General features: G+C 41.5%; 1 protein-coding gene across 5 annotated transcripts in view; it reads left to right on the forward strand.

Moving 5' to 3' along the window:
• The first annotated feature begins 686 nt into the window (after positions 1–686).
• Positions 687–18,100, forward strand: part of Golga1 (golgin A1) — a 52,201-nt gene continuing 34,787 nt past the window's right edge. For 3 of the 5 annotated variants that reach the window (XM_041674491.1, XM_041674495.1, XM_041674493.1), the window contains exons 1-6: positions 687–804; positions 1,519–1,571; positions 2,539–2,820; positions 12,678–12,768; positions 16,388–16,462; positions 17,267–17,364. In XM_041674491.1, coding sequence (XP_041530425.1) covers positions 2,686–2,820; positions 12,678–12,768; positions 16,388–16,462; positions 17,267–17,364 — 399 coding nt within the window. In that variant the 5' untranslated portion in view covers positions 687–804; positions 1,519–1,571; positions 2,539–2,685. Of the gene's footprint in view, positions 805–1,318; positions 1,338–1,518; positions 1,572–2,538; positions 2,821–12,677; positions 12,769–16,387; positions 16,463–17,266; positions 17,365–18,100 lie in introns of those variants that run through there. The other 2 variants (XM_041674492.1, XM_041674494.1) reach the window with 2 other exon arrangements.

Raw genomic sequence — 18,100 nt, forward strand, 5'->3', positions numbered from 1 at the left:
ATTGTTGACAGTTATTGCCATGTTTGGAGTTATACCTCAGGCGCTTTTAGCTGTTTTCTTGAGTTAGTGATTCACGCTTATAATGCTCCTTTGTAGATTTGAGAGTACTGATTTTGTTTTATCCCTGCCTGGTGGCTACAACTGGACATGGGGAAAAGTGGAAAAATAGATGGAATCAACAAATCCTTGGGCTGATGCTGCCTCAGGCAGGACTGGGTCCTCTAATATGTAGAATACTTGGTTTGGAATTGAGGACTGTGGAAGTCTTAGGCAGAACAAGGATAATAAGAATCTAGAAACTTCCTTCATTTGTATGAAATGAATGATTGACAAAAACTGGGGCGCTAAAGTTAAAACCCAAGTCACAATGTGCTAGGTGCACTCTAGTTTTTGGAGGAGTTTCCTGTAGCCTAGAGACCGGTCCTCGAGTACCGCCCGCTCCGGGGCCTCGTCAGCCACGGGGCTCCTCCCACTTAGAAGCGAAGTTCTTTGCTGTCGAGGGCAGCCCGGTTGCGATCTGCAGTCCTGCCCTTGTTGACGTGGCCGGACAGCCAAGGTAGAAGCGCCCTCTCCCAGTAGCCGTTCCAGCCCAACGGCCCAAGAACCTAGCTGGCTCGCCACAAAGTCGCATATGGACGCATGCGCGAGCGGAGAGCGCTGCCGACGCGCAGCCACTTCCGGCGCGCGGCAAATGTGCGGTTCCGGGTTGGTGCCCTGCTTGCTGTGCAGAGGTGGGGGCTGGTGACGTTCCCCAGGCCCTCGAGAGTCCGCGGAGGCGGGGCTGTGTTGGCTGCCCCAAAAGCAGTAAGTAAGCTACCGGAGCTCCAGGACGCAAGTAGGCCTCCCTTCCGTAGCCTCGGGCGGGGACGCGGTGGACCCCGACCCAGGGGTGGGGGTGGTGCTGGAGTGCTCAGGGTTGGGTGGGGGCGGAGGCGGTCCCCTAGTCCTGGGGGTCGAGACACCCTGCGACCTTACTCAGGTCACCACTTCTTTCTGGGACGCAATCTTCCTGTTGTCAAACAGGTTGGGTCCCTCCCTTGGTTGACAGCCTTATAAAGGACGTGGCTCCGGAGCGAGCCAGAGGGAGTGGGATCCAAATTACGGTGGCCGGCATCTCTGAACCTTTAAGCATCTGTCAGAACTTTGCTCCAGTGAGTTAGTGCGAGTCGGGACTCAGGGACCAGACTACCAGGTCTGACCAGGTAAACGCTGTGTTTGAGAATCAGCTGAGAAATACTGTCTCTTGGAAGCCTTCAACTAATTCACGCTGTTTTACTTACTGCTCCTAGGAAGAAATTAATGTAGACACCTAATGCTGTGAGAAATTCTTTCTGCTTGTAAGTGAAACTTAGGCTATTCATAGGGACTGAGGGGCATCCTCCTGACAGCTGTACAATAATGACAAAGTGTTTCGCCCATTTAAGTCATCCCAACCACCTTTCTTTCGTACCGCCCTCGATGAACGTTTTGGTCTTGTAATTGAAATATACAACCTGTTTTATCTTTGTTTTCACACAGGGCAGTCAGTGACTTTGACCTCCAGACAGTTTTAAATATAGTAGATAAAACAGGTGAGTGCAATGACTTACAGATACTGGAAAAGTTTTTGAAGGATTTTATAGACATGATAGATAATAATCTGAAGTAGTAAGCAATCTTCTGTCATCTTACAGCAGAGTGTATCTGTCACGAGATATTAAAAGTTAAAACTGAAACAGAACGATAGAAATTAGCTTTGTTTTCTTTTTGGAATAAGATCTCATTTTGCAGCCCTAGCTGGTCTGGAACTTGCTGTGTCGATCTTGAAATCAGAGACATCTTTCTGCCTCTCCTGAGATTAAAGGCCTGCACCACCAGTAATGTTTTAGTTACCATTGAGAGGAAAGAATTGTTTAATCTCAAATGTCATATAGGAAGAAAAGATATTGTAGTTTGGAGTCATGTTTTGGAGCACAGAAAACCGCAACATGTCCATACAGATGGGAGGACCTCATGACTATATGTAGTCTGCATTTCTAGGTTGTGACTTTTTTCCCACTCTAGGAGGAAGCATTTAATTGAAATTCAGGAATTTAGTTGCATATTTTGTATCTTCTTAATTTTGTGTGTATGTTTGACGTACAGAGAAAAAGCACTAAATTCTTAGTAAACATATTATTAGAAGATTCAAAAGCATTAAGTCGTGATTGCATGGTGTTAGCCTGGAAATTTTACTACATGCAATGTAGTGTTCTAAAAACAAAAAGTTGAGATTTATGAGTCAGAGAGCTGTGTTCAGATACTAGCCCTGTAACTTAGCCACATAGTCCTTGGCAGGTTATTCTGCCTCTTTCAGTACCCACGTATGAAAGTAACATGCCTGAGTGCTTTTGAAGTGTTTAATAATCGTGTTCGTGTGTGTGTGTGTGTGTGCGCGTGCATGTGTGTATGTGTACTTACTATGAAACTACTTTTGAAACCTGAAACTTAATATGGCAACTGAGATGTGAAATCTGTCCAGTGTTTAACTTGGAGCTATCTCTTTCATCTGATTTATAGATACTGTGTTGCCAAAATTCTTTGGCCTGGATTTAAGTGGGATGCAGCTAGACTGGAGGCCTGAACCTCTGTAGGTACCTGTGTCATCATTCCATTCACTGAGGAGTTCAGGAATTAGTTGTCTCTGCAAGATAGCCACATAGCAAAATGTTTGCAAAACTAAAGAAGAAAATCGCAGAAGAGACTGCTGTTGCTCAGAGGCCAGGAGGCACGAATAGAATTCCAAGATCTGTGAGCAAGGAGTCTGTGGCCTCTATGGGAGCTGACTCAGGAGATGATTTTGTAAGTATCTTCTCTTGCTTTGAATATTTGATGAAGTCTGTCATATACTTTTTAAATATTACTGCAAGAAATTGTTCCAACAAAAGTTTTTAGATTGCATGATTATTTTATGCTTTTTCTAGTTTATGGGTGTTAAAAAAAAAAAACTCTGCATTTCTATCTTTTGGTTTTTGAAGATAGGTTTCAGGCTGGACTCATACTCACAAAGATCCACCTGCCTCTGCCTCTCAGGTGCTGGGATTAAAGATGTGTGCCACCAGTGTGCCCAGCTTTATTATTCTTTTTTTTTTCTTTTTTCCGAGACAGAGTTTCTCTGTGTAACAGCTCTGGACCTCACTCTGTAGACCAGACTGGCCTCAAAATCACAGGGATCCACCTGCCTCTGCCTCCCGAGTGCTGGGATGCACCACCACCCGGCTCATTTAGTATTCTTATTAGCATTTGGTTTGTTATTATTCATCTATTTTTTTCTCTTGTGTATTTTTGTTTATTACCTTTTTTCTGTTTTTCCATTTATATAACTTGTACATTATTTTTAATGTTTTAGTCTATTAAAATGTACCCCTTAACTAGGTGTGGTAGCACATGCCTTTAATACCAGCACTCCAGAAGCAGGCAGATCTCTGTGAATTTGAATCCAACCTCATCTATAGAGCTAGTTCCAAGAGAGACTGTGTAACAGTCCTAGCTATCCTGGGACTCGCTCTGTAGACCAGGCTGGCTTCGAACTCACTGAGGTCTGTCTGCCTCTGCCTCCCAGGTGCTAGAATTAAAGGCATGCGCCAACACCACCAGGCCTTGTATTTGTGGGGAGGTAAGATTCCACAATAAATATGCTGCTTTATCGGGAAAGGGTCATGCTTAAGGATTAAACTAAGTTAAATTACTTTAAGGGTTTATAGTGCTTGGTATATTTGAATGTATAAAACATAACAGCAGGGGGCTGGAGAGATGGCTCAGTGGTTAAGAGCATTGCCTGCTCTTCCAAAGGTCCTGAGTTCAATTCCCAGCAACCACATGGTGGCTCACAACCCTCTGTAAGGAGGTCTGGCACCCTCTTCTGGCCTTCAGGCATACAGACAGAATATTGTATACATAATAAATAAATAAATAAATAAATAAATATTTAAAAAAAAACATAACAGCAGGCTTCATCTACAGCTCTACAAGGAAAGAAAGCATATAAAGAACAATATACATGCCAGGCAGTGGTGGCCCATGCCTTTAATCCCAGCACTTGGGAGACAGAGGCAGGTGGATCTCTGTGAGTTCGAGGCCAGCCTGGTCTACAAGAGTTAGTTCCAGGACAGGCTCCAAAGCTACAGTGAAACCTTGTCTTGAAAAACCAAAAAATAAATAAATAAAAAATAACAATGTATATATAAAGTGTAAGTCATGAAATAAGTCTAGTATCCATCTAAGAAATACAATGTTGTTAATACTGTTAAAGCCACTTATGTCTACTTTCAAATTCCCCATACCCTGCCAGATAGGCACTAGCCTAAAATTTGTGTTTCTCATTCACTTGTTTTTTAAAATATCTTAACAGTTTGAGCTCATAAGCAATATATTACTTAAAACTTTATCTTGAATTTTATGAAAATGGTATGCTGGAGCTGGAGAGGTGGCTCAGCAGTTAAGAGCACTGGCTGCTCTTCCAGAGGCTCACAACCATCTGTAATGAGACCTGGTGCTCTCTTTGGCCTGCAGGCATATATGAAGGCAGAATGTTGTATACATAATAAGTAAATCTTTTAAAAAAAGAGAAAGGAAAGAAAGAAATGAAATGATATGCCATAGTTTTCCTGGGCTTACCTTTTTTTTAACTTAACATTTTCCCAAAATGCATCTGTTCCCTGAAGCTATGGCTCATTTATTTTTACCATTGCTAAAATTTCAACATCTGAAAAGGTCATGTTTTATCTTTGTTCTTCAATGACTGACTCTTGAATTGTTCCGACGGTCAGCTGAGTCTTCCTTCTCTTTTCTTCCTCTACCTGAGTCCAGATCCTGTTTCATGGCATAAGCTATTAGGTTATTGGATTAGAGCAATAAAATTACAAGATCAAGATTATCATTGGCTCCTGTAATTAAAAAGAACTGGAAGTGACTGATTGCCTAACTAAAGAACTTAGTTTTGATGGGAAGTGGTGGCACTTGCTTTTAATCCCAACACTTGGGAGGCAGAGGCAGGTGGATCTCTGTGAGTTTCAGACCAACCTGGTCTACAGAATAAGTTCCAGGACAGCCAGGACTGTTTCACAGAGAAATCCTGTCAGAAAGAAAAGAGAGAGATGGAGAGACAGACAGATAGACAGACAGACAGACAGAAAGAAAGAAATTAGTTTTAATGCAGAAGGACCTGCACCTAGTATCTAGAGTATGTTGCAAACATGGTCTTGAGTTTAGGGACTCCCTGCCTTTTAGACTTTTCCAGTAACCCATTTGAATGTAAGTAATTACATAATCTGACCCCTCATTCCCTATCTCTGAACCCTTGTGTCCAACTGAGTATATTTTTCTAAATAGACATCTTTCCTGTAACATCTCAGATTCAAAATGAACAAATTGAATTCCTTCACTCCATCTCTAAATGTGTGTCTCATCCTCCCAAGTCCTTGAACATAAGCCATGAAAGCTTTTTAGATGCCTCCCTCCTTTGAGTTCTTAGTGCCTCAGTCAGCAAGTACTTTGGATTCCCTTTCCCTGTGTCCCCGAAACATCCCTCTCTACTACATCAGCTAGGGCATTTACTAGTGTTTCCCTCTTATCCCAGGCTGCCCTTTTTCCTGGATAAAAGTCACCAGTCTTGATGCTCTGCTTCCAATTGCTTTCTCCCAAGATGATCTTAAAAGTAAATTTATTTATGTCTTTCAATGCTTAAAACTCTGTAGCTTTCTTCTCATTTTCAGGAACTCATATTGTGGTGTATAAACTGATGGTTTCATCTCACTCGACTTATTACGCCTATGCTGGATCCATATTTAATTTATTGAACATTCTGAAATAGACTTCATTGCTTCTTCCTACAAATTTTTGCTTATGCTTATTTACTCTAGAGTGTCTAATGTCTCGCTTTCATACCTGTGTTCCTCTGAAAGATTCTGGGGCTTCTTTCACAGTCTCTCCTCATATATCACTTCTAGAGATTCCCTTCAACCCCAACCCTTCCCTCCTCCTGGGTTTGGTGCTAGTTTCCTCTTTCTTTAGTAGTAGCATCTGATACTGTGAATTACTAGTTCGTATTCACTTGGTAGTCTCTACTAAACTAGGCATTCCATGAGAGGTAATAAAGTGAAGCACTAATAACTCGCAAAGGTCATAGGACCAAGACCTGGGTCTTAGGTCTTTTCTTTTTCTCTTGAGACATTGTCTCACTATGTAGCCATGGGTGGCCTGGAACCTACTATGTAGGCAAGATTGGCCTTAGTCTCATGGAGATCTCCTTGCCTCTACTTCCTGGGGGTTGGGATTAAAGGCATGTGACACCATACCAAGCTGATTTTGAATTCTTGCTACATTGTTATTGTGTGACAGTGGACAGCTTCCTTCACTCTTCTTTGTTTAGTTCCCATATCTCTGAAACAAAAATAGAAATGGTATCTATCTTTATTAAAGTATGTGTCAGGGATATCCCAAATCATCCCCCAGACTGGGTGATAGGCCAGGAGTACTCAGTGTTTTAGTGCTTGCCTAGCATACACAAAGCTTGGGTTCCATCCTCAATCCCATGAAAACAGAAATCCTATAGTACCCAGGTTTTTTTTCCATGATATTTATTGGGCTCTATATTTTTCTCTGGTCTCCTCCCTGCCTCTACTCTCCCCCCTTCAACCCTACCCCAAGGTCCCCATGCTCCCAATTTACTCAGGAGATCTTGTCGTTTTATACTTTCTACTTCCCATGTAGATTATATCTATTTAAGTCTCTCTTAGTGTCCATATTGTTGTCTAAATTCTCTGGGATTGTGGTTTGTAGGCTGGCTTTCTTTGCTTTATGTTTGTCTTTCTGTGTCTGGGTTACCTCACTCAAAATAATGCTTTCTAGTTCCATCCATTTTCCTGCAAAATTCAAGCTGTCGTTATTTTTTTCTGCTGTGTAGTACTCCATTGTGTAAATGTACCACTTTTTTTTTTTATCCATTCTTCGATCAAGGGGCATTTAGGTTGTTTCCAGGTTCTGGCTGTGACAAACAAAGCTGCTATGAACATAGTTGAGCACATGTCCTTGTGGCATGATTGAGCATCCTTTGGATATATACCCAAAAGTGGTGTTACTGGGTCTTGAGGAAGGATGTTTCCCTAATTTTTGAGAAATCACCACACTGACATCCAAAAGGGTGGTACCAGCTTGCATTCCCACCAGCAGTGCAGAAGTGTTCCCTTTTCCCCACAACCTCTCCAGCATAAGTTGTCATCAGTGTTTTTGATCTTGGCCATTCTTTCAGGTGTAAGATGGAATCTCAGAGTTGTTTTGATTTGCATTTCTCTGATGACTAAGGATGTTGAACATTTCCTTAAGTGTCTTTCAGCCATTTTTAGATTCCTCTGTTGAGAGTTCTCTGTTTAGGCATGTACTCCATTTTTTTATTGGATTATTTGTTCTTTTGGTGTCCAATTTCTTGAGTTCTTTGTATATTTTGGAGATCAGACCTCTGTCTGACATGAGGTTAGTGAAGATCTTTTCCCATTCTGTAGGCTGTCGTTTTGTCTTGTTGATCGTGTCCTTTGCCTTTCAGAAGCTTTTCAGTTTCAGGAGGTCCCATTTATTAATTGTTTCTCTCAGTGTCTGTGCTGCTGGTGTTATATTTAGGAAGTGGTCCCTGTGCCAATGTGTTCAAGTGTACTTCCCACTTTCTCTTCTATAAGGTTCAGTGTGGCTGGCTTTATGTTGAGGTCTTTGACTTGAGTTTTGTGCATGATGATAGATATGGGTCTGTTTTCATTTTTCTACATATTGATATCCAGTTATGCCATCACCACTTGTTAAATATGCTTTCTTTTTTTCCATTTGATATTTTTTGCTTCTTTATCAAATACCAGGTGTTCAAAGATGTGTGGATTGATATCCGGGCCTGCATTCGGTTCCATTGGTCCTCCTGTCTATTCTTAGGCCATTATCAGGCTGTTTTCAGTACTGTAGCTCTGTAGTAGAGTTTGAAGTCGGGGATTGTGATGCCTCCAGAAGTTCTTTTATTGCCCCGGATTGTTTTGGCTATCCTAGGTTTTTTGCTTTTCCAAATGAAGTTGAGTACCATTCTTTCAAGGTCTTTGAAGAATTTGCTGGGATTTTGATGGGCATTGCATTGAATCTGTAGATTGCTTTCAGTAAGATTGCCATTTTTACTATGTTAATTCTGCCTACCCAAAAGCATGGGAGGTCTTTCCACTTTCTGGTGTCTTCTTCAATTTCTTTCTTCAAAGATATAAAGTTCTTTTCATACAAGTCTTCCACTTGTTTGGTTAGAGTTACTCCGAGGTATTTTATGCTATTTGTGGCTATGGATTTTTCCCGTGGCTAATATGAAATGACCTTCTTTGTGTCTTTTGACTGATTTTAGCTTGAAGTCTATTTTGTTAGATATTAGGATAGCTACACCTGCTTGTTTCTTAGGTCCATTTGATTGGTATATTTTTTTCCCAACCTTTTACTCTGAAACGATGTCTGTCTTTGAGGTTGAGATGCGTTTCTTGTATGCAAAAGAAGGATGGATTCTGTTATTGTATCCAATCTGTTAGCCTGTGCCTGTTTATGGGTGAGTTGAGCCCATTTACATTAAGGGATATTAATGACCAGTGGTTGCTGTCGCCTGTTAATTTAGTTTTCATCATTGATTTGTTAATTTGTGCTTTTTTTTCTTCTTCGGGATTTGCTGTAATGAGATCATCAGTTGTCTGTGTTTTTGTTGAGTACCCAGTTCTTAGTAAGCTTTTCATAATCAACTTCTGTTGTTGCTGCTGCTGGTTAGGGAAGCCTGTTTCACCACTGTTCCTAGCATGTAACACAATGCTAAAGCCTAGGATATTTCACTCACAGTAATAATCAAAACAACTTGTGTTTATGTCCCCCACAGTTCACCACTGTTTGACATTAGGAAGAAGAACCTCTGAGAGAGGATTAAGTCAGGAGCCCTAGGTATTTAGGATCTGTGCCCTTATGAATGGCTCCAGACACTGCCTTTCCTGCTCCACCATTTAGGGTGAGGCTAAAAAATGCTCATTCATGAATCAAAAAGTGAGCCCTTCCCAAACACTGAACTATCCCAGGGCCTTGGTCTTAGACTTTTCAGATTTCAGAACTGAGAAATCCATTTCTCCATCTACAAGCTACCTATTCATGGTATCAGTTACAGCAGCTAAACAGAGAAGACAGCGGTGTGTGAGGAGTAAGTCTGTGGCAGCTTCTGTTGTAGGGACTGACAAGTATGGCTTTCTGTACCCTCGTCCAACTCTATGAAGTTAGTCACATTCAGTGTTTTCCCGTGAGGAAGACAGTGTGCAGGGCGATTGTGTAATCATCTAAGTGGTGAAACAGGTGAATCCAGTGCTGTGACTGCACAGACTTAACCGGCTGTTGATGCTGAACCTCAGGCTAAGATTCACTGGCAAAGCACCTTCCTAGCATAAGTGGGGCCCTAGTTCAGTCTCTAGTACAGAATGTTTTTCTAAAGCTTTGAGTTTCTTGGTTTACTCAGTACCAGAAGAAAAAAGAAAGAAACTGACTCCCAGTATATATTGAATGTCATGTATATGAACAGGTAAATAAATGTTTAAAATGGTTTGTGAATTGTTCAACCTCATATAAAACCATCTTGGGGATGAAATGAAGATGCAATATGAAAGAGTGAGTATTAGTATTATTTTAAATTGTGTTTGGTGTAGTAACAGAATTCTGCATAAGTAGAAAAATACCATTCTTTAGAAATATGTTTGAGAGTTCAGAATGGAAGATTTCTGATGTCTATCATTTGAACTTTGGCTAAATAAGAATTGAAGAAGCAAATGTGAAAAAAATCAATGTTGCACTTGAAGGGTGAATGGAAATTGACCATGAGGCCACTCTCCCCACTTTGCTGTTTCTGGAAACTTTTATAATAAAAGCAAAGACTTGGGTGTCATCAGGGTGACACACACCTGTAATCCCAGCATTTCAAAGGGTGAGGAAGGAAGACTTTCATTCAAGATCAGACTGGACTACATAGGAAAACATTGTCTCAAAAAAAAAAAAAAAAAGGAGCCGGGCGGTGGTGGCGCACGCCTTTAATCCCAGCACTTGGGAGGCAGAGGCAGGAGGATCTTTGTGAGTTCGAGACCAGCCTGGTCTACAAGAGCTAGTTCCAGGACAGGCTCCAAAACCACAGAGAAACCCTATCTCGAAAAACCAAAAAAAAAAAAAAAAAAGGAAAAATATTTTCTTTAAGTATTTTAAATTTTGTTTGTCCACCTCCACATGTATGTGATATATGCATATGTGTGCACATATTTGTGCAGGCATATATTTAGGCCAGAGGTCAACATTGGGAATCTTCCTTTATTGCTACCTATTGTTTTTGGTATACAGTGTGTTTGTGTATGCATGTGGGTACCTAGGTACACACGCACATGCAAACACCAGAGAAAGACATTGGGTGCCTTCTTTTTCCTCTGGCTTCTTTCAAAGTGGGTCTCTCACTCACTAAGAAGTCCCTTTGGGCTGTGCAGGCTAGCCAGGGAGTTCTTGGGATCACCTTGTCTCTACCCTCCTCCCCCAACACTATGGTACATGCAGACATGCTTGGTTTTTTATGTAGGTGCTGGGAAATTCAACTGAGATACTCATGCTTGCCTGGTAAGCACTTTTACCCCCTAAACCTGGAGGTCCCCATTTTGCTATGGTATCTGCCTGTTTTCTCCCTCCAACCTACTACTGGGGTTCCAGAAATGCATACCATAGCTGGCTTTTATGTGGGTGCTGTGGGTCCAAACTTAAGTCCTTATATAGCAATCACTTTATCTACTGAATCATCTCCCAGCCCCAGTTTTTTTTTTAAATTTATTTATTATGTATACAATATTCTGTCTGCCTATATGCCTGCAGGCCAGAAGAGGGCACCAGACCTCATTACAGATGGTTGTGAGCCACCATGTGGTTGCTGGGAATTGAACTCAGGTCCTCTGGAAGAACAGGCAGTGCTCTTAACCGCTGAGCCATCTCTCCAGCCCCCAGCCCCAGTTTTTAAAAAAATATTTTTAAGTAACTTGCCAATTAGATTTTTCTTATGAAATTTTCCTACGTGCTTACTTGGGTTTTATATATCCCATCCCCCCACTACTCTCTTTTAAGCTAGTGAGATGGTTTAGTGGGTGAAGGCACTTGATAACAAGCCTGACAACCTCAGTTTGAGCCGCAGGACCCATATGGTAGACAAGAACCAGCCCCTACAAATTGTCCTCTGACTTCTACATAAATGTATACACATATACACAAATAAATAAATACAAAAACAAAAAAAGTCAGTATAACAGTGAGGCATGGTGACTTATGCCTTTAATCCCAGGATTCAGGAGGATGAGGCAATAATATAACCAAGTTCAAGGCCAGCCTAAATTGCAAAAACAATAAAAAGAAAAGAAATTGGGACTGGAAAGATGACTTGGTGAGGAACACTGACTGTTCTTCCTAAGGACCAAGGTTCAATTCCCAGCACCCATATTGCAGTTCACAATTGTCTGTAACTCCAGTTCCTGGGGACTCAACACCCTCACATAGACATACGTGGAGACAAGTCACCAATGCACATAAAATAAAAATAATTTAACCCCCCCTCCATACACACACACACAAAGTAAGTTTTATCTTAGCAGTAACAAGTGATATCCAGAGTAATAGTAGTGGTACCCATAAACTCTTAGGTTTGGGAGTTTTTGTTGTTGTTTTAAGGACAGGATTTCAACATATAACTCAGGCTAGCCTCTAAACTCCAGCTTCCTAAACTGGGATTAAAAGCCTGTGTCAACTTTGCCTGGCTTCCCATGAGTAAGTTTGTTTTTGAGACAAGGTCTCACTAATATAACCCCAGCTGTCCTGTAATCCCCTGTGTAGACCAGGCTAGCCTCAAATTCATATAGATCCACCCTCTCTGCCTCCCAGTGCTGGGATTAAAAGTGTGCACCACCCAAATTTCCCAATTTTAAAGTAATTGGCCGTTGGAGGGAAATAGATGCCTAGTCATGTATTGAGCTACTGAATATGTGTTTTCTGTGGAATTCTGGTGCATTACAGAGATTGGGATTGATAACCCTGTGTTTTGTAAATGGGGATACTGCAGCTTTACCAGCGCAAGACTTTGGTTCTTTGTTAAAGACTTCTCCCCCTTATTCCAGGAGCTTTAGAAGACAAAATGATTTCTCTTTTGTATAATGGTGTAATATAATCATAAGGAACTTTTTTATTCCATAGTATTCCATAAAGGGCTACTTTTTTTTTTTTTTTTTTTTTGATTTTCGAGACAGGGTTTCTCTGTAGCTTTTTGGTTCCTGTCCTGGAACTAGCTCTTCTAGACCAGGCTGGCCTTGAACTCACAGAGACGTGTGCCTCTGCCTCGAGTGCTGGGATTAAAGGCGTGCGCCACCACCGCCCGGCAGGACTACATTTTTTCAGTACTCCACACCTGCACATGACTTACCTGTTTAACAGCCCCTGTTGCCTTGTCACAGAGAGAGGTAGTGTTGCTTCCACTTCCCAGGCGAGGAGCTAAAGTCAGTTACCCTAGGAAGGTTTTAGGATTACAGTCAATTAGAATGTAATGGAAGAGAAGAGGTGTTCCTTTTCTAGCTGGTGCTGGCTCACCATGTGATCTCCTTTCATCTGTCCAACAGGCTTCTGACGGAAGCAGCTCCAGAGAAGACCTCTCATCCCAGCTTTTGAGAAGAAATGAACAGATACGGAAGTTAGAGGCCAGACTTTCTGGTATGTGTTAAAAAGCCGTAACAGCAGACATAGGACAGATGACCCTTCCCTGCTATAAGCCTACTTTATAGGATAACTGTAGTAACTTCCACACAGAACTTGATCTCCTTAGTCAGAAAAAACATTCTGTGCCCTCTTTGTTACCTTGATTTTTTTTAATTTTAGTACACCGAATATTGTAAATTCAAATTGAATTTGAAAGTTGTTTGTTGTTGTTGTTTAGTTTTGTTTTGTTTTTCGAGACAAGATTTTTCTGTCCTGGAACTAGCTCTTCTAGACCAGGCTGGCTTTGAACTCACAGAGATCCGCCTGCCTCTGCCTCCCGAGTGCTGGGATTAAAGGCCTGTGCCACCACCTCCTGGCAAAAGCTACTGTTTTTTTCTGCTTCTGAGTTTTCTACCCATGGCTATAAAAAGTGTTTAAAGTTCATGTAGAGGTTGATATGGTAGTGCAGGCCTTTAATAATAGTACTTAGGGACACAGAAAGATTCTAAATTTAAGGCCAACCTGTAGTGGCATTTCATTTGTATTTTAACAAATCACATTTTCCTGAGGAGCAGAAAAGTGAAACAACCATGTTGACCAGACCAGGCAGGCAATGGTGCACACACCTTTAATCCCAGTAGCCACACTAGTTTGCCATAGAAACCAGGCAGTAGTGGTGCACGCCCTTAATCCTGAACTAGAGAGGATTATAAAATGGGAGGAGACAGCTCTCACTCACAGTCTCATTCTTAGATTCCTGAAGGCAGGATTACCATTTCAAACTGAGGTAGAGATAGGAGCCAGTGGCTGGCTTTTTGCTTTTCTGACCTTTAGGTTGAACCCCAATTTCTGTCTCTGGGTTTTTATTAATCGTGCTTCACCAACCTAGGCTACATAGCAAGATACTGAGGTGGCGGGGTGCTCAGAGTCAGTGTACCTGCTGGGAAGCCTGACAACCTGCATTTGATCCCTGAGACTCAAATGGAGGAAGGAGAGAACCAACTCCTTCAAGTTCTCTGCTCTTCACCTACATGCATATGCACACAAAGAAAAAAAAATAATGAAATTTGAAGAATCTATTTATTTTAATTTATTTTACATGCATTGGTGTGAAGGTGTCAGATGCCCTGGAACTGGAGTTACAGATAGTTGTGAACTGTCACATGGGTGCTGGAAATTGAACTTGTGTCCTCTGGGAAGAGCAGCAAGTACTCTTAACCACTGAGCCATCTCTCCAGTCCCTAAAGAATCTTTTTTAAAAGCGAGAAAAGTGTATATAGACTAGATTTGGCCGTGTTTCACTGTTAGCATACTTACTTGCAGGTGGAACGTTATTGGGACTACTGTCTATAGGGAATGATCAACAGATGTTGATGCTAAGCTGCCTCTTGGTGTGAGGGAGGCTTGCTCCAGGACTTCTCAGTGGTTTTCCTGACTTTAATACCTGCTTCTTTGGGAGAATTATATTTAGATGTAATTTTCATTACATCTCTGTCTTAGTTATTGTACTGTTGGCTGTGAAGAGGCACAATAGTCAAGGCAACTCTGAAAAAGAAAGCATTTAATTGGGGGCTTCCTTACAGTTTCAAGAGATTAGTCCATTATTATCATGGCAAGCATGCATGATGCTGTAGAAGTAACTGAGAGCTACGTGCAGATCCAAAAACAAAGAGAGAGACTGGGCCTGGTGAGGGTTTTTGAGACCTCAAAGCACACCCCCAATGACACACCTCCTCCAACAAGGTCTCACCTACTGCTGCAAGGCCCATCTTCTAATGCCCTCAAATAGGGCCACTCCTTAGTGACTAAGCATTCAAATAGATGAGCCTGTGGAGGCCATTCTGTTTTGTTTTACGTGTGTGGGGTGTCCCCTGCCTGCCCAGACAGTTTCTTTGAATAACAGCCCTGGAGCTTAATTTGTAGACCAGGCTGGCCTTGAACTCAGATAGCCAGCCTTTGACTTCCAAGTGCTGAGATTAAAGGTGTGCACCCCAGGCCCAGTGAGGGCCATTCTCATTCAAACATCACAGTTCCTATTCAGTCTACAATTCACTCAGCAAGGCTTGTTCATGATAGAATTGTGAGTGTTTCTATTGGTTTTTGACAATGAACACATTATGATAGCTTCATCCTGTGTTGTGGCCCATGGTTTATGTGTATCCTTTTGGTCCTTGACTTTATGCCGATTTAATTGGGATAAAAACAGTAAACCAAAATTCACTGGATTGTATGTGAAATAGATTTGTTTAGACTACCAAGGTTCCAGAGCACTGTTCACACTGTAGTTTTCTTCAGGATCAGCTTCTTAGGGTCAGCAAGGTAAGGCGCACAGGGAGTCAGTGGTAGAACTGGAATCTATTCAAAGTAAGACTCAGACAGAACTCCAGTCTGCTGAAGTCAGCTGCTACTGTCTTGTACACGTGGCCATAAAGTCGGTGGTTCTGTCTTGGTACCTGTAAACAACACCAGTAAACAGAAGTGAAATAACTGTTCTCAGTGCTGGGAAAGTACTTGTCTTGTAGTACGGGCTTTTCCCAATACAGAACTTGACAATGGCAGAGTCATATAGAGTTAACATTTCAGAATTGTAACTGAGTAATGACCATGGCAGCTATGTTTTATTCATCACTGTGTGCCCAGCACTTAATGCATACAAGTTACTTTAATGCTTCCTTTGAAATAGATGTGATTAGATCAGATATGTAATTAGGTGAACACTTTTAATTCCAGCATTTTGGAGGCAGAGGCGGGTGAATCTCTGAGTGTGAGAGCAGTCAGGTCTACAGAGGAAGTTCCAGGACAGCCAGGGCTACACAGAGAAATTCTGTCTCAGAGAGAGGGAGAAAGGGTAGGTGGAAGGTAGGGAGAAAGAGAAAAAAGGAGAGGGAATAGATGTAATTATTATCAGCTAACATATGAAGATTCCAGATGAGTAATTTACTTAAGATCCCTAGCTAAGAAATGACACAGTTGGGATTTGAACTACTTCTAATTTTATACCATATCATACTGCTTTCTTTGGAAACCTGGGTAATTCTTTCCCCTTTGAGCTGGCATCCACCTCTCAGTTTCTGGAGAAAGAGAGCACACCTGCACCATAAAGGCAGTTCTGAGCTAAGGTGTTTGCTGTTTGTCTACCACTGCCTCTCAGCTGTGTGGTCTGCAAGTGGGCTTTTAGTGAACACCCCTGATCTACTGTCCTGCAACAGGGAATGGGAACTGTCTTAGTCACCGTTCTATTGTTGGTGACTAAGCATTCAAATACATGAGCCTATGGGCCATTCTCATTCATATCACCACAGAAGTAGTGAAACTTAGAACTGAGTAATGAAGATAATGGTGGGTTTTCCATAGCAGGGAACCTCCAATGGCCCAGCCTGGCCTAACTGTTGTTCTCTGTCAAGGCTAAACAAATCTACTTATTGTACTCATTGTTTATACCATGGAAAGTTTGTACGGTTCCTGCTTGCCTGTGTCATTCATTGCTAATGGAGGCTTTCTTCCTAGTTTTCCTTAACAGTACTGGTTTTCAGATTAAGAAAATCATCATCATTTTCATTCACTTTGTTTGTTTAATTAACTTCCTTTCCTAATGTTTGTCCACTCCTGGTATGTGCATCCCTCCTCACCCAAGACTATGCTGAACAGGTCCGAAACTTGCAGAAGATAAAAGAGAAGCTTGAAATTGCATTAGAAAAACACCAAGATTGTACGTATTTCTTTTCCTGCTTTCTTTAATCTTTTCAGGCTTTAGCTTTTTAAATGAATTAGTATATTGTTCTTTGTGTCCATCAGAACTCATCCCTATTTTATAGTGTACTTAATCAGATTGATAACAATGTTTGACTAGAATTTATCAAGTATAAGTGTATTTCTGTTGCTTTTGTGGACATATTTCTTAAGAGGGGATCATTTTGTGCTCACCTCTGTCGAGTTGACCCACTTACTGATTGCCCTTGAGTCTAACCTAGAAGAATATTCTCAGTGTAGTTTCATTACTGTTATACTGATCAACTGTGGAAAACCTCTGACATCACTGTAGCAACAACAGAATGGACATATATTTTGTTAAATTGCCCTGACCTATCCCAATTTAAGTTTTCCTTGGGTATTGTCATCTAAGGAAGATGTTACAGGAAGAAGAAAGAAAATGAAGAATGCTTTTGTTTTGGTATTGTTGTTATTGGTTTTGATTTTTTTATTGTTTTTCAATTCTGTTGAAGAGGTAGTAGCTGTCACTTCACAGCAACCACAGTAGGTAGTGCTTTCTGCCTCTCACCTGTGTGATGTCTTCACTGTTACAGAAGGCAAAAGTAAGGAACCAGACAGCAAACTAAGCTCATCTTACCAGGGCAGAAAGGTTCTGGGAAATCAAGTTTCTCACAGTCTCATAATCCATTTCTATGGCCTTGCCTTTCTCATTTGGTGGCATTTGTAAACTACTCACATGGGCTGTTTGTCATGTTGTTTCTGAAGTATTTCCATATCTCAAATAGAGCCTCTTTGTTAACAGCTTCCATGCGGAAATTTCAAGAGCAGAATGAGACATTCCAAGCCAACAGAGCCAAAATGGCAGAAGGACTGGCTCTGGCATTAGCCAGGAAGGACCAGGTATTTTCTGTGTGGTACTGCCCAAGGCTAGGGAAAGATTTCATTTAGGAATGGAGATCCAAGTAAAGTCTTTACAACCTAGAAGGAAAAGAATGAATATAAGTTTTTTTGTTTCTTTAAGATTTATCTGTACTTATGTGTGTTGGTATCTTGCCTGCCTGTGTAGGTGTACCAGATCCTCTGGAACTGGGGTTACAGATGACTGAGCTGCAGTGTGGTTACTGGGAATTGAACCCAGGTCTTCTGGAAGAGCAGCCAGTGCTCTCAACTGCTGAGCTATCTCTCCAGCCACTAATATAAGTTCTTTAAGGATTCATTTGACCTTTTCTTATGAAGTCAGACTTGATAGTTTAATCATAAAATGTGTCCAGAATGCTCTCTCTGTGCATCTTTGTAAAATACAGACAGAAATGGATGTGTCCGTCATCTACTAGTTAGCCTACAAATAAGTAAAAGGTCTCATCCTCTAAAAAGTTGTCCCCAAACCTACACCTGCCCTTCCAGTGTAAGATGCTGTCACTCTTATCACATAGCCCATCCGTCTCTTTCTCCCAAACCAAGTATAGACAGAAGGGGACTCTTTAAAAAAAAAAATTCATGGCCGGGCGATGGTGGCGCACGCCTTTAATCCCAGCACCGGGAGGCAGAGGCAGGCGGATCTCTGGGAGTTCAAGGCCAGCCTGGTCTACAAGAGCTAGTTCCAGGACAGGCTCCAAAGCCACAGAGAAACCCTGTC

This window comes from Microtus oregoni, unplaced genomic scaffold (genome assembly GCF_018167655.1).
Source record: "Microtus oregoni isolate MIOR12 unplaced genomic scaffold, Mior012 000025F_ref0000491, whole genome shotgun sequence".
NCBI lineage: Eukaryota > Metazoa > Chordata > Mammalia > Rodentia > Cricetidae > Microtus > Microtus oregoni.